General features: G+C 58.1%; 1 protein-coding gene across 1 annotated transcript in view; it reads left to right on the forward strand.

Moving 5' to 3' along the window:
• Positions 1-13,804, forward strand: part of CERK (ceramide kinase) — a 39,918-nt gene that overhangs the window by 18,392 nt on the left and 7,722 nt on the right. The window contains exons 5-9 of the mRNA XM_059404437.1: positions 565-687; positions 5,290-5,415; positions 6,378-6,441; positions 7,991-8,136; positions 13,061-13,135. Of these exons, the coding sequence (XP_059260420.1) occupies positions 565-687; positions 5,290-5,415; positions 6,378-6,441; positions 7,991-8,136; positions 13,061-13,135 (534 nt within the window). The remainder of the gene's footprint in view (positions 1-564; positions 688-5,289; positions 5,416-6,377; positions 6,442-7,990; positions 8,137-13,060; positions 13,136-13,804) is intronic.

Consider the following 13,804-nt stretch of genomic DNA (forward strand, 5'->3'; position numbering starts at 1 on the left):
CCCCCCCCCCCCCCCCCCGTCTGCACTGCGTTCACACAGTTGAAAAGACGAGTTTTTCGTCACTCGTTTGACAAGCTCAGTGTTTCCTTTTTTTTTTTTTTAATCTTTTAGAAACTGCATTATGTGATTTTCCCAAAGATCGACTTTTTTTTTTTTTTTTAAAGATTTTATTTATTTATCAGAGAGAGAGGGGGAGAGAGCGAGCACAGGCAGACAGAGTGGCAGGCAGAGGCAGAGGGAGAAGCAGGCTCCCTGCTGAGCAAGGAGCCCGATGTGGGACTCGATCCCAGGACGCTGGGATCATGACCTGAGCCGAAGGCAGCTGCTTAACCAACTGAGCCACCCAGGCGTCCCAGGCGTCCCTACTTTTAATTAATGTTTCGATCATCTTGTTTCTTACTTTCTTTGTTTTTTTGTTTTTGTTTTCTTAATGGGTTAAAAGAATGGAGATGCTGGTCTTCTTCCTAATGCCCTGGATGTCGCTCACGGGCCGGGAGGGGTTTCCCACGTGAGCTGTGGGGCCCGGGGCTGCGCTCTGACCTGCCCCGCTGTCTGTCTCCGTAGTGCACTGCGTGAAGAGAGCCCGCCGCCGCCGCTGGAAGTGGGCGCAGGTCACTTTCTGCTGTGCCGAGGAGCCGCTGTGTCACCTGTGGCTGCGCGTCCTGCAGGAGCTGCTGGGGGCGCTCAGTACGTGCGTTTGTACCCCACCCCCACGAGGCCTCGCTGCCTCCTGCACAGCTGCCTGTAACCTGCGGGGTAAACGGGTGTGGCGTGGGCAGACTGACCGATGCACCTGTCGGAGGACCAGCCTAGAGTCCCCGGCCACTGCCCCCACGTGGCCTCCCGGGGTCGGGGCACCTCACCAACCAGCTGGGACCCGGGGCACGGGTCCCTGGACCTGCGGAGCCCCGGTTTCTATTTCTGGGCTGTGGGGATGGGGGTCCCTGCGCTGCAGGTGAATGTGGGGAGTCCAGCAGGTCATGGGGACGCACATCCGACATCTAGGGGGGCCCGACATCTGAAATGCAGGTGGGTTGCTGGGTGATGAGAGTCCGTCTGTCCAGCTCCTTGGAAGAGCACATCTGGGATCCCGTTTCGTGCTGTTTGGTTACAGTCTCAGTACGGAATCTGGTCAGTTCCTTCAGCTTTAACTGCAGAGCACAGACAGCGTGTAAAGGGGTGGTTTTCGGTCTTTTTAAGTTAATTTGGTGTCTGGATCCAAAGGGTGAGAATTTACTTGAGGGCGGTGTGGCCCACAGACGAGCTTCCGAGCGACATCCTCACCCGAGATGGCTCCTCGTACCTGCAGGTGTTGGAGGATCTGTTTCTTCGGATCTCTCTGATTTTAACCCTGGGTTATCTGTCTGTGGCTTCCCAGAAGCAGCCTAGACCCCGGGAAGCACCCACATCCGCGGGTGCATCTTGGCGCGTGTCACTAGCATCCAGATCCCACACCAGAACCGGCCAGCCCCCCAGGGGCCGCTGAGCACCCCCAGTCCCTCCCCCGGGGTGACCACTGCCTGGCTTCATTTTGGGCTTCGTAGACCTCAGGTCGTACCGCGGACACGCCTGTGTCTGGCTTTTGGCTCAGCGTTCTGTCTGTGAAGCCAACCACGCGGGGCCCGGTGGCGTCCGAGGCTCGTCTCTACTGCAGACCGTGTCGTTCTGAACCTTCTGGCGCATGTCTTGTGTGGACACATGCTGGCCTTTCTCTTGGCTGTGTCTGTGGGAGAGGGGTTTCTGGGGTGGTGGGGGCGCGCGTGCGTTTCCTGGCAGACCCCGTCAGACCGTCTTCCAGACCGCGGAGCAGCAGCGCTCCCCCCAGCAGACCCTCGGGGTCCCGCTCGGCCCGCAGTGCCCACACCCTCAGAGCTGTAGCCCTGTTGGTGGATGCCGGGCGCCTGGCCCTCGGGCACTGACGGGCCTTTCCCTGACAGCTACTGAAGGGGACGGACACGTCCATTCCCATGTTTGGGGGCCACTTGGAAGTCCCCTTCTGCAAGGAGAGTGTTAAGTCCTGTGTCCGTTTATCTGCCGGGTTGTCGGTCTGTCCTCCACGTTACGTGGAGATGCTTTGTGTGTTGTGGATCCAGACCTTTTGTTGGGTTTATGCACGACAGATCCCTCCTCCGTTCCGGGGTTGCCTTTTCCCGCTCTGGCTGGTGTCTGCTGGTGAACGGATGTCCTCGACGCCAATGCCCTTCCAGTTCTGGTGGTCAGTCCTGTCCTATCCGATGTCCTTGACTGCTCCAGGGCCACGAGGATATTTTCCCCTCAGAGTGGTGTTTCAGCGGTGTCCATCTGGGCTTGGTGTTGAGTGGCGACGGCTCGTGTAGGCACGGGTCTGTGCTTGACCCCCGCTGCGGCCGGGGGGACGGTCCCTGCCCCGTGCACGGTGACGCCTCACGCGGGTCTTCACTTCTTGCTTCGCTGTCGAACTTGGAGCGAGTTTCACTTGCGTCCAGTGACTCGGCGAAATTCATTTATTAATCTCACTGGACTGATGATTCTTTGGGATTTCCCTGAAGCAGAATCGTGTCCCCGTGAGCAGGGGCAGTCCTGTTTCATTCATCTTAGCTCTCGCGCCTTTCTTCCTCTTTCTTCCTCTTTCTTCCACGTCCGCCCTGCGGCGGGTCCCAGCGGGGACGAGCAGTCTCAGCCCTGCTCGCGGGGGCAGTTTCCAGCACTTCGCTGTCAAGAATGATGTTTCTTGGGGTTTTGATAGATTAAAAAAAAACAACAAACATATGAAGGGGTCACCTGGCTGGTTGAGTTGGTGGAACAAGTGACTCTTGGTCTGGGCGTTGTGAGTTCAAGCCCCACACCAGGTAGATAGAGATTCCTTAAAAAGTAGAAATAAATACAAGTTTAAAAATCAGGAAAAAACATCTTAAGGAAGTTCGTTTCTAATTCTTGGCTTTCTAGACTTTGTTTTCTCTTAAACCACAGCTGATCGTCGAATCTGATAAATGCTTTTTCCGCATCCCCCGAGGTGCTTGTGTGATCATCTTCTTTTGGAGTTAAGATGTGAATTATTGCTTTCTCGTGTGTAAAACCTCCGTCTTCCCAGGAAATCCGCTTGGCATGCCTGATCACTCTTCTTACGGGTTTCTGGAGTTGACTTGTTGACTTTCTTCAGGATTTCTGCACCTTGGCTTGGGGCGAAGTAGAGCCACACGTGCAGCTCTGGACTGGTTTTGCTCCTGGGCGCTGGTGGCCCCGTGCTGGTCGCGGAGCGGCGCCCCTTCCTTCTGTTCTGTGGAGGCGCTCCCGTGATATGGGGCTGTGGCTTTCCTGAAGTCCTTGGAAGCATTCCCTGGTGAAACCATCTGGGCCTGGGTTTTCTTTGTGAGGTTTTCATTAATGACTTTGGTTTCCTTATTAAATATCAGACTATTCAGATTTTCGATTTCTTTTGCCAGCTTTGGTAAATTATATTTTTTGAGAAAATTGTCCATTTATCTGACTTTATAAATTTATTATTAAGAAATCCTTTCACTTCCCTAGTGATATGTGCAGACTCTGGGGTAATGTTCCCTTTCTCATTCCTGGTAATTACTAATTTGTTGCTTCTCCCTTGCTCTGTAGCAACTTTATTAGGGAATTGTCAATTTTATGAATATTTTTGTTTTTATTTTTTAAAGATTTTATTCATTTATTTGTCAGAGAGAGAGAGAGGCAGGCAGAGGGAGAAGCAGGCTCCCCGCTGAGCAGGGAGCCCAATGCGGGACTCGATCCCAGGACCCTGGGATCATGACCTGAGCCGAAGGCAGATGCTTCACCAACTGAGCCACCTGGATGTCCCATTTTTTTTTTTTTAAAGATTTTATTTATTTATTTGACAGACAGAGATCACAAATAGGCAGAGAGGCAGGCAGAGAGAGAGAGAGACAGAGAGAGAGAGAGAAGCAGGCTTCCTGCGGAGCAGAGAGCCCGATGCGGGGCTCGATCCCAGGACCCTGAGATCATGACCCGAGCCGAAGGCAGCAGCCCAAACCACTGAGCCACCCAGGCACCCCTGGATGTCCCATTTTTATGAGTCTTTTTAAAGAAACAACTTTCAGCTCAATTGATTTCCTCTACCGTACATCTCCCCCAGTACTTTATTGTGGTTTTCAACCATCCAGAAGACATGTAAGACTTGTATCATGAACAGGCACATGCCCGCCGAGTAGAGATGGCAGGGCTTGGAGGTTTGCAGTCTTTCTTTGCCAGCGTCTGTATATCTGTCTGTTAGTGAATCGTAGTTTCTGCCGAGTCTCAGAGGAAGGGACAGGAGGGGCTGCTTTACACACGGCAGCAGGCACCTCGTGGATTAGAGACCAGCCTTTGCCTGCAGTTCTGAGCTAGAAATCCTGCACGGTGGAGTGGACAGATGGTGAGCTGAGGCCAGTGCGGCTGGAACACGCATGCATGTAGCTGTGTCCCCCAAAGCTCCGTGAGACATAGATTGCCCCAGAGTTTTCTTGTGGTCCTTCCTTTCGGAGCAGACAGCCACCCCATGGACGGAGTCACATCACAAGGGCCCCTTCAGGGATGGGCTGTAGACCGTCCAGTGACGGCATTGACAGGATCCGTGTCGGCAGGATACCAGTAGTCTGACCTTTTTGACTGCTGAGTAGTATTCCATTGTGCAGCTGGACTGCATCTGGGGTGTCAGCCCCCAGCAGATGGACACGTGGGGTGTTTCCACTCAGGGGCTGTTGTGAACTTCTGTGTGCAGGATTTTGTGAAGACTCAGGTTCTCAGTTTTTGGGGTGGGGGAGGATATACTTTCTTGCTACTTTTATTGATTGCCAGTAAAGTTAGTTTCTGAGGGTCAGAATCTATCTGAACTAACCCCAACACAAATGTCGGTGTGAGCCGGGTGAAGATGCTCTCTGGACGGGGCTGAGGCCCGGGGCTGGCAGGCTGTCTGGGTGTCTCACAGTCTGTCTCTTCTCATGGTCCCGTCTGCACGTGTTTCTTCTTGTTCTCTGCAGACTCACCTTCCAGAAGTCGCATTTTATAGGACCCTTCATCAGGAGACAGTGTCTTGGTCAGAATTCTGGATTCTTGGGGATTCACAGATCCACGGGACTCTTGGCCATTCTGATAGACCCCCACTCTCCCCTGCCCGTAGATTAGGCAACTCTTCAGCACCGTTCTTTAACCTGAAGTTCAATGCTTTTGACCAGGCAGTACTTAGCAGGGTTCTCAAACTACAGTCGTTAGATTTCCTTCAGCGACGCAGTCTTTCCTGTTGACACGTTCTGGGTTCACTGGGATTTACATGTCGTTGTTTTGTAGCATCGAGACCAAAGCATTTGCTGGTGTTCATTAATCCGTTCGGAGGGAAGGGACAAGGCAAGCGGATCTACGAGCGGAAGGTGGCGCCGTTGTTCACCTTAGCCTCCGTCACCACCGAAGTAATTGGTAAAGTATCCGTTCTATCAGACGTATAGGAGTAAATCTGACAGTGACTCGCGTCAAATCTTGTCACTAGGCAAGGTTTTGTCTTACAAGTTGATTTTAAACAAAGTAAAATGCGTTGTTTTATATACCAGAATGAGAACAATACGATATGAAGTATGGATACTCTTCTAACCAAGTCGTCGCGTAAGAAACACTCGAGAGAAACGCTAAGACGATGAAAGCGTAAAGATCAGGGACAGAACGTTCTTGCGAGGAGAGAGAAAAGCCGTTAGTAAGGCTTAGGAAGAATTTCGTACTAAGTGACACTTGAAGAAATGTAATGGGACGCCGTGCTCGTGGCCCTGATTTTTAGTGCAAGTTCTCGACGCAGGGCGGGGGCGCACAGACGCTGTTCTCCCCGTGACCCCGTGCTCTGAGGTCTGTGCACACTTCCTGAGGGGGGTGGCCCACCGGGTACCCCAGCTTTCTCGCGCTTGCCCAGGACGACAGTCGGGTGTACGAGCGACGGGCACAGAGGTGCGCGGCCACATTTTAGAACAGCAAACCTCGAACCAGCATGATGCGCGCCGGCAGGAATCACGGGGCTGCGGTCATGTCCCTGTGAATCTGAAGGGACAGCACGTGGACCTTTAACGTGGTCTTTCCAGAGAACTTCTCACCGAAAAGAGTATCTAGGATGAATGTCGGGAGTCTGGGGTACAAAACTCCACGCAGAGTAGCGTTTCTGTTCTGTTTTGTTTCTTTCTTTGAGTACACGGTCTGCGGACTCGTGTTTTCCTTTTTCTTACATCTTCAGATATTCTTAAATTTTCTTCAAGTTCTATTTTATTTAAGTTTTTTAAAGTTTCAGCTTAACTGGGTTAATAAGGGAAAACTTTTTAAATAATGTGCTTATAATATAATGTAAAAATATGTATATCATATAACATAATAATAGAGCATAATGTCACTTTTCCTCACAGTTACTGAACATGCGAACCAGGCCAAGGAGACTCTATATGAGATCAACACGGACAGATACGACGGGTGGGTACCGCTCGGCCACCCTGACGCCCACGTAGCGCTGATCAGGCCTTTCCCGTCCCAGTGCTGTTCCCTCCCTGTCTGTCCTTCGTTGCTCCTGGTTGTCATGGGAGAAAATCAGAAATAGCAGAGAAGCTCCGTCGTGCCTCCTTCTGCGACGTGGAGCCGCCACTGGCTGTTGTCCTTGTCCGTCCGTCCGTCTCCTGCCTCCTGCGCAGACGAGTCTTCCCCGAGTCGTTGGTCTGTTCCAGACGTTCCCCTTTTGTTCCTCAATGTTGGAGGCTGATGTCCTAAAAACAGGGCTACTCTACAGAACAAATACCATGACAGCCCGGGAGACCACAGGTCGGAGGCTCTTACTGTTTGCTGTCCCCACCGGGGTCCCGGCCCCGTCCCAGTGTCCCTCACCGCGGGAGAGCGCTTGTCTCAGGCTTTTTTGGTGAGCCTGAGGTTTTGAGCCCACAGACAAGCCGTTCCATTGCACCTGTGGGTTTCGGTGTCTGACGTCTCTTCTTGGGGCGGCCCTGGCTGTGCGTGCCCAGCTGTGTGACACAGGGCGCGGCGGGGAGCTTCTGTGCTCTTCCCCACATGGGAGTCCGCGTCCATGCGGTGTCTGTCTCTGCTGGCGCGTCAGCCCCAGACGGCCAGCATCCTGGGCCCTGTGCGCAGCTGTCCCCTAGCCCCTGGCACAGGCCTAGCACATGGCAGGGGCTTGGCGGAGCGCTCGAGACCTGGGGGAGGATGGCTGCCTCCGCAGGGGTGAGGACCCAGGGCCACCTCCGCAGGGGTGAGGACCCAGGGCCGCTCACAGGCTGCTGCTGAGGGTCAGGCGTTCTGGAAGGACCTTAAAGCCATGTGGTGAGGACTGATGCGCCGGGATTGGCCCCAGGATGGCTGAAGGAGGTTATGCGCTGCGGGCACAGCCGGCTGGAGGGCGGCAGGGGATATGGTCAGAGGGGGTGGTCTCTAGGACGTCTGGGAGACCTGACTGGTCCGGGTGACGGAATCCTACAGAAGACACGTAGGCACTTGTTAGAGGTGGGGAGCTGAAGTCGGTGTTGGAGACAGTGGTGCGGCCAGCGTGAAGGGACCGGGTGGCCCCCGGAGCCCAGGCCGCGTGGAGGTTAAGGGCGGCTGCGGGGCTGCGGGCTGGTCTGGCAGGTGGAGCTCCGTAGAGGGAGACGTCTTTTCTGCCTTTGTCTGCTTATTTCTTTTCTTTTTAAAAAAGATTTATTTGACAGAGATCACAAGTAGGCAGAGAGGGAAGCCGTGGGGGGGGGGGGCAGGCTCCCCGCTGAGCAGAGAGCCCGATGCGGGGCTCGATCCTAGAACCCTGAGATCATGACCTGAAGTGAATGCAGAGGCTTTAACCCACTGAGCCACCCAGGCGCCCCGTCTGCTTACTTCTTAGCAGTCTGGCCTGAAGGAGAACCCCCTGCTTGTGGGCGGAGGGGCAGGGCATTCTCTGCGATGAACTGGAGGCGGGGCCTGGGGGAGGGTGCGACCTTGTGGGGACAGCAGAAGGGACCCTAACAGCCTGTGTCCCCTGCAGAATCGTCTGTGTCGGTGGAGATGGCATGTTCAGTGAGGTCTTGCACGGCCTGATCGGCAGGACGCAGCGGGACGCCGGCGTGGACCAGAACCAGCCCAGGGCAGCGCTGGTGCCCAGCCCACTCAGAATTGGCATCATCCCCGCCGGTAGGGGCTCTGCCTCCCCCCTCCCTCCCCCACTTCCCCGGGAGATGCCCCCCCGCACTTCCCCAGGAGCATCAAGCTTGGTTTTCCTTCAAGGTCATTCTGCTACCGAAAGGGTGATCTCACCGCCACTCCCCACTCGGGGGCACAGTTTGTCGAGAAACAGTTTCTGACCGAGTACAGGACCCTGTTTTGCGTTTGAGGGAATCTTGTCTTCCTTCCCCACGAGCACTGAAGCCGGTGGCTGGGGTGCAGTCTGCTCTCAAAGGACTGCCCAGTCGGGGGGTGGGGGGACCTGGGGAACACGGGGACCCCAGAGCACAATCGGGGAGAAAGGAAGCTGGGGAAACCTGTGTTTTTCTGGCAGTGGCTTGCAGCCCAGACTAGTGGGTGCTGTGGACTGGGGGGGGGGTTTCACCCAGTGGGGGGGGTGACTTCCCGTGTAAGACGGGGAGGGATGGGGTCCCGGGCCTGTTCACTCCATGGGCCCCTGGGCTGTGTCCTGAAGAGGTCTGGCTCAGTGTGGGTTTTGTTTATTTTTTTCAGATTTATTTATTTATCTGAGGAGTGGGGGGGGATGGGGCAGAGGGGGAGGAGAGAGAGGACCTCAGGCAGACTCCCCACCAAGAGTGGATCCCAACACGGGCCGCGATCCCATGACCCTGAGACCATGACCTGAGCAGAAGCCAGGAGTCAGACGCCCCACAGTCTGAGCCCCTCGGGCGCCCCTGGCTCAGCGTGTTTGGGGACTGTAGGAAGTACTTCTTTGAAAACCACCACGTTGAGTTGCATAAATTGGCTCGAGGCTTCGTGAACATTGTCCGCAGGGAGGAGGCGCCCCTGTCCGGTGCCCGGGTCTGCCCCCAGGTGACAGTGATGGGGGCTGTGTCCGGGCAGAAATCCCACGTGGCACGTCCCCTGCCACCAGTCGCGACAGCTGTGAAGGAGCTGCTGTCCTGGTCCCACCTCATGGACCGAGAGGAGCGGCCCAGGGTCCCCCCGAGGGACCTCTCTGCCCCGCCCCATGGTCAGGAAAGTCCGACGAACGTTGCTCCTGCAGCGGACGTGTTTATTCTTGGTTGATCGCCGCTCCCGGCCTCTCCCCGTTAGGCTTTGCTCTTCGGCTGTTTGGGGTCTGTTCTGGGCGACGTGAATTTTATTTCTCTCTCTGCTCAACTGTTTTTTCGTGATGGCTTTTACAGCCATCAGCCTGCAGTAGCACGACCACATACAAGCCTGAGCTGTTCACGTTCAGGAGCCACTCAGGAGTGTCGTGGGGACAGACGCGCTCTGCTGTGGGCATTCTGGGCCTTGGGGTCGGTGGGAGACGGGATGGGCGTGACCTCTGCCCACTCAGGGGACCCAGCACACCGGGAAACCAGAGCGGGCACACTGCGGACAGTGGCCAGGAGGGGCTTCTCTTGCTGGGGCGCCCAGGGCCCTTTCCGAGAGGTGACAAGCGAGGGGCTGGCCGTGTGGGGACGCGGGTGTGCCAAGGGTCAGCTGGGGCAGAGCTGTGTGCCCAGGAAAGGGGACCCGCCTGTAGGGGTGCCAGGAGTGGGGTCATCGAGGGGCCTGGACAAGGGCCCAGCTTGGGGCTCGAGTCCTGAAGGCCACACGGTGAGACGCAGAGGCCGCGGGCAGTGTCATCCGAATGGGCTTGAAGGCCACCCCATGCGCTCCGTTCCAGAGGACGCCGGTGCTGGGGCCAGTGGCCATGTGGTTGGCTGGGACTCGGGTGTAGCTCTGCCACGGAGCCAGCAGGCATTGGGTGGGGGAATAAGCGTGACCCCATGATGTCAGTCTTGGTGCCCCGGGGGCACAGAGACGAGGCGTTGGGGTGGGGGCACGAGTTCTGATGGAGATCAGGGACGGGCTGCTAGGGGACACCGAGGCCAGCGCTCGGAAGGGGGTGCCTGGCATTGGGAGGGGCGGGCCGTGGGGTCTGGCTGGTGTGTGGCAGCCCCGGGGCGGCTGGGACAGCCCGACACCGCGCCTGGAGACCCATCACTGCTCCAGCTGCCGGGAGTCCGGACCTGCCGATGCCTTCTCAGTTCCTGTCTCCTTCCACTTGATCTAGAGGAAGGAGCCAGTCCGCAGAAGGGGGGGGGCCTCTCCCTGGGCCCCTCTGTCCTCAGTTCTGGTCGGCACACCGAGCCTCCACGCCTCTGCAGACTTGGTCCTTGAACCCCATCCCAATGCCCGGTTGGGGCCAGACCTTGGTTTCTAGCCAGGGCTTCCTCTTGGTCGAAGCCTGGGCCACGCAGATGTCTGAGGAAATGCCCGGGGAGTTAGGTCCCATCCGAGGGATGAGCTGTTGAAAGCACACTGGACGTTAAAAGGAAGGAACGGGGTTCAGGGGACTTGCCTGTGGGCACCCAGGTCCCCCCAGCTGCGCCAGGCTGGCCTCTTCAGACCATTGGGGGCCAGACGCAAGCTGGAGGCTCTCTGGAGCTTGGGCAGGTCGTCCGTCCGTCCGTCCATCCACGATCATGCACCCTGGCAACATGGCTTTCCCAGCCCCTCTGTGGGCCGGTCGCTGCTGTGGGCCCAGGAGCGAGTGAGGTGGTGCCCCCGGGGTGTGGGGAGGTGCACCGTGGGTCCAGGACACAGCCGAGTCGGGGACACGCTGTTGCAGACAGGGTGCTCTGGGAGGCCTCTCGGGGTGACGCTGGTCCAGGGCCCGGAGTGTGGTGAGGATGGTCCTGCCTTTGGGCCGCAGTGGTCCTTGGGCAGGAGGGAGTCTGGCTCTGGCCCAGAGGCGTGAGCAGGGAGCCAGAGGCAGGGCGGAGAGGGGAGGGGCAGAGGCCAGGGCCTGAAGGGTCTGGAGTGCCCGCAAGCGAGGGACGACCTCTAACAATCCGACTCGATGGCAAAACCATCCCTGAAACCTGTCAGGTCAGGTCACCTGCTGTATTAATTGCCAGGGGACCGGGTGACAGAGAATGCATGTCCTACCCAGGGACAGGGCCCTGGGAAATCCTGGAATGCAAGTCTGCAGGGCCCCACCCCAGCCAGGCTGGGCCTGGACACCTCGGCCTGTGCCACCCACACCTCCTTAGATGAGATGCGTCCAGCAGCTTCGGAGGAGCGAGACGCCGTCCCGGAGGTCAGTCATAAGCCCGGCCCGCTTGGCTGTGGCTCTGCAGGGTCCCAGCACGCGCACACGTGAGCCCTAGAGGATCCGTCCCGAGACTCTGCCGCCCTGGTGGGGGTGTCCGGCCCAGTGAGGCCTCGGGTATCTCGGCTGCGGTGCGGGATGAGGACCAGATGCTCGCCGCTCTGCTCTTGCCTGCGGTCCCTGTGGGGTCCTGCGGGGTCCTGCCGGGGCGGGCGGCCCCGCATCTGCGAATGCAGGCGAGTCCGGGCGTCTGCGCCATGTGTGGTGAAGGATGGCTTGCCCGGAACGCAAACAAAACCCTGGCTGTGCGGTGGGAGAAGGGGTCCGCAGACGCTCTGGAAGGTTCTGGGGATGCGAAGAACCACCTTGGGGCACAGCTGAGAGTAATTAAAACAGCCCTTTCGAGGGTGTTTTCTTAGGAGTGTTCATGCTGGTTTTCCGGGTCCGCTTTGTTCTAAAGAGGAGCCTGTGGGAGACTCTGAAACCGCACAGGTTTGCTGTTAATTTTTAATATTTTAAGACTTAACTCCTATGGTCTTAAATGCTTATTTAAAATTTTTTACTTTTTGGCTCATTTTTGGAATGTGATACTGCTGACATCCTCAGGTTAAGATGAACAGAGCAAGAGAAACGCACGTATGAAAGGCGTATGTGCGTGTTTCCATAACTTACAGCCATCAGGAGCGCGAAGTAGCTCAGATGATGTCGAGCCTCCCCTCGGGCGGCGGATTGGACCAGGATCTGTTAGTCGAAGACGTGACACGGGCTGGCAGTCCAGCGCGTCTGTTTTCCAGTTTCGGGGGACATCACTGATGATGGGAGATGCGTCGATCCTTGGGGGCGGAGGACGGAGCGTCTGGACCCGCCGGCGTCTGGGCGGCTGTGCCGGCTAACCCCGGTCACTCCCTGCTGGGTCCTGGTCCGCGGCCAGACGGTGCGGTTCCAGATCCTGACGCACACTTTGCTCCGGGAAATCCACACTAGGCTTTTTCAGCCAGATCAGCTCGCTCAGCCCCGTCCCCGACCTGCTGGGTCTGTGTCTTGGGGCAGTGGGGCTCGGCAGTCTGAGAAATAAGAGCCCACGGGGCGCTCTGCCCTCTCAGGCCGAGAGCAGTGACCCGGCCTGGGCCCCAGCTGGAAGGAAGACAGAGGTGTGGAGGGTCCCAGCGCCATCACCACGCCCGGCGATCCTGGCCCTCGCCAGGTGCCCTGAGGTCACCCGCAGCTTACGGTCGAGCACGTCCGTGGGAGGCCTGTGCTCGCCGAGTTCCGGGGGGTCCCCTCCCGTCTGTCAGGTGGTGGCTGCCGTGCGTCTTTGACCGGCGACGGGCCCCAGGGCGCTCTGTGGAACCGGGGGGGCGCTGTCGTCAGGACATGGGCTCCCACGGGCCTCTGCGGGGACCTCGCGGGTTGCCCTCACTCTGCGTCCACGTTCTCGCTGCTGACGGCTCTGCGCAGGTGCCCATGGTCCTGGGGCCGCTGGCGCGTGCAGGGGGGACATACACACTGTGCAGAGTGCGCAGCGATACCCCCCGCCCCCGTGTCCGGCGCTCTGCGCCCCCAGGCGGGCCGAGGAGCAGTCCCGAGAGCTCCATGAGGAGAAAGCTGGGTCGTGTGGGTGTCTCAGCACGTCTGACGAGTTCCTCTCAAGACGGCCAGGCCTCCCTTGGCACGAGGATTGTTTAGTCCTCGTGTCCTTTCTTCATCCAAGGCCAGAAGGAAGCGCGACCGCCCCGTGGAAGCCTGCTGCAGTTTTAAATCACTGCGACGCCATCAGAGACCTTCCCTTTCTTTTTCCTTCGTTAGGGTCGACAGACTGTGTGTGTTTTTCGACGGTGGGCACCAACGATGTGGAAACGTCCGCCCTGCACATCATCGTGGGTAGGTCCTCCCGCGGGCACTGACCGCGGGGGACGCTCCGGGCCGGGGCTGGCTGTGGGCTTCCCTGGGCCTCCCGCCTGCGGGGCTCCGTGTGGGCCGTGGTTCCCGGCTCGGATCCCTCCGGCGTCCCTGTGACCTGGCTGCTGCCTCCGTGTCCCCGTGTGCGCCCAGGCTGACCCCTGGCCCCAGCATGCCCCAGGTTTGCCCGACGTTCTGCTCTCTGTTGCTCTGTCTGCGACGCGGCCCCTGCCCTGTCGGGACAGGCTTGCCCAGGCCCGAATCCACATGCCTGCGACGCTCTTTCCACGTGGCGTATCCCGGGCACCTGTGTGCTCGGCCCCCGGGGCAGGAGGCTGTCCGTGCTGCTGGTCGCCGGCCCCGCAGCACGTGGCTCCCTCCCCGACCACCGTGCGTCTCCCGTGAGACCCGAAGCCACGCAAGTGCTGCTGGCCAGGGGCACGTGGATGATCGTCCGTTTCAGTCGCGGGCAACTCCCCCTTTCGCAGCCGGAACGTGCTCCCTGGGGCCCGACAGGACGTCTTTCCAAACCTGTTTTGGAAATGTCCATTAAATTCTGTCATTAGAGTGACGCGCGGGCGCCCAGTCCCCCCGGGGTGCACCCCGTCTCCCCGCGTGCTGGTCGTCCGTGTTGGCACACGCTCGCCAGGC

This window comes from Mustela nigripes, chromosome 6 (genome assembly GCF_022355385.1).
Source record: "Mustela nigripes isolate SB6536 chromosome 6, MUSNIG.SB6536, whole genome shotgun sequence".
Classification (NCBI taxonomy): domain Eukaryota; kingdom Metazoa; phylum Chordata; class Mammalia; order Carnivora; family Mustelidae; genus Mustela; species Mustela nigripes.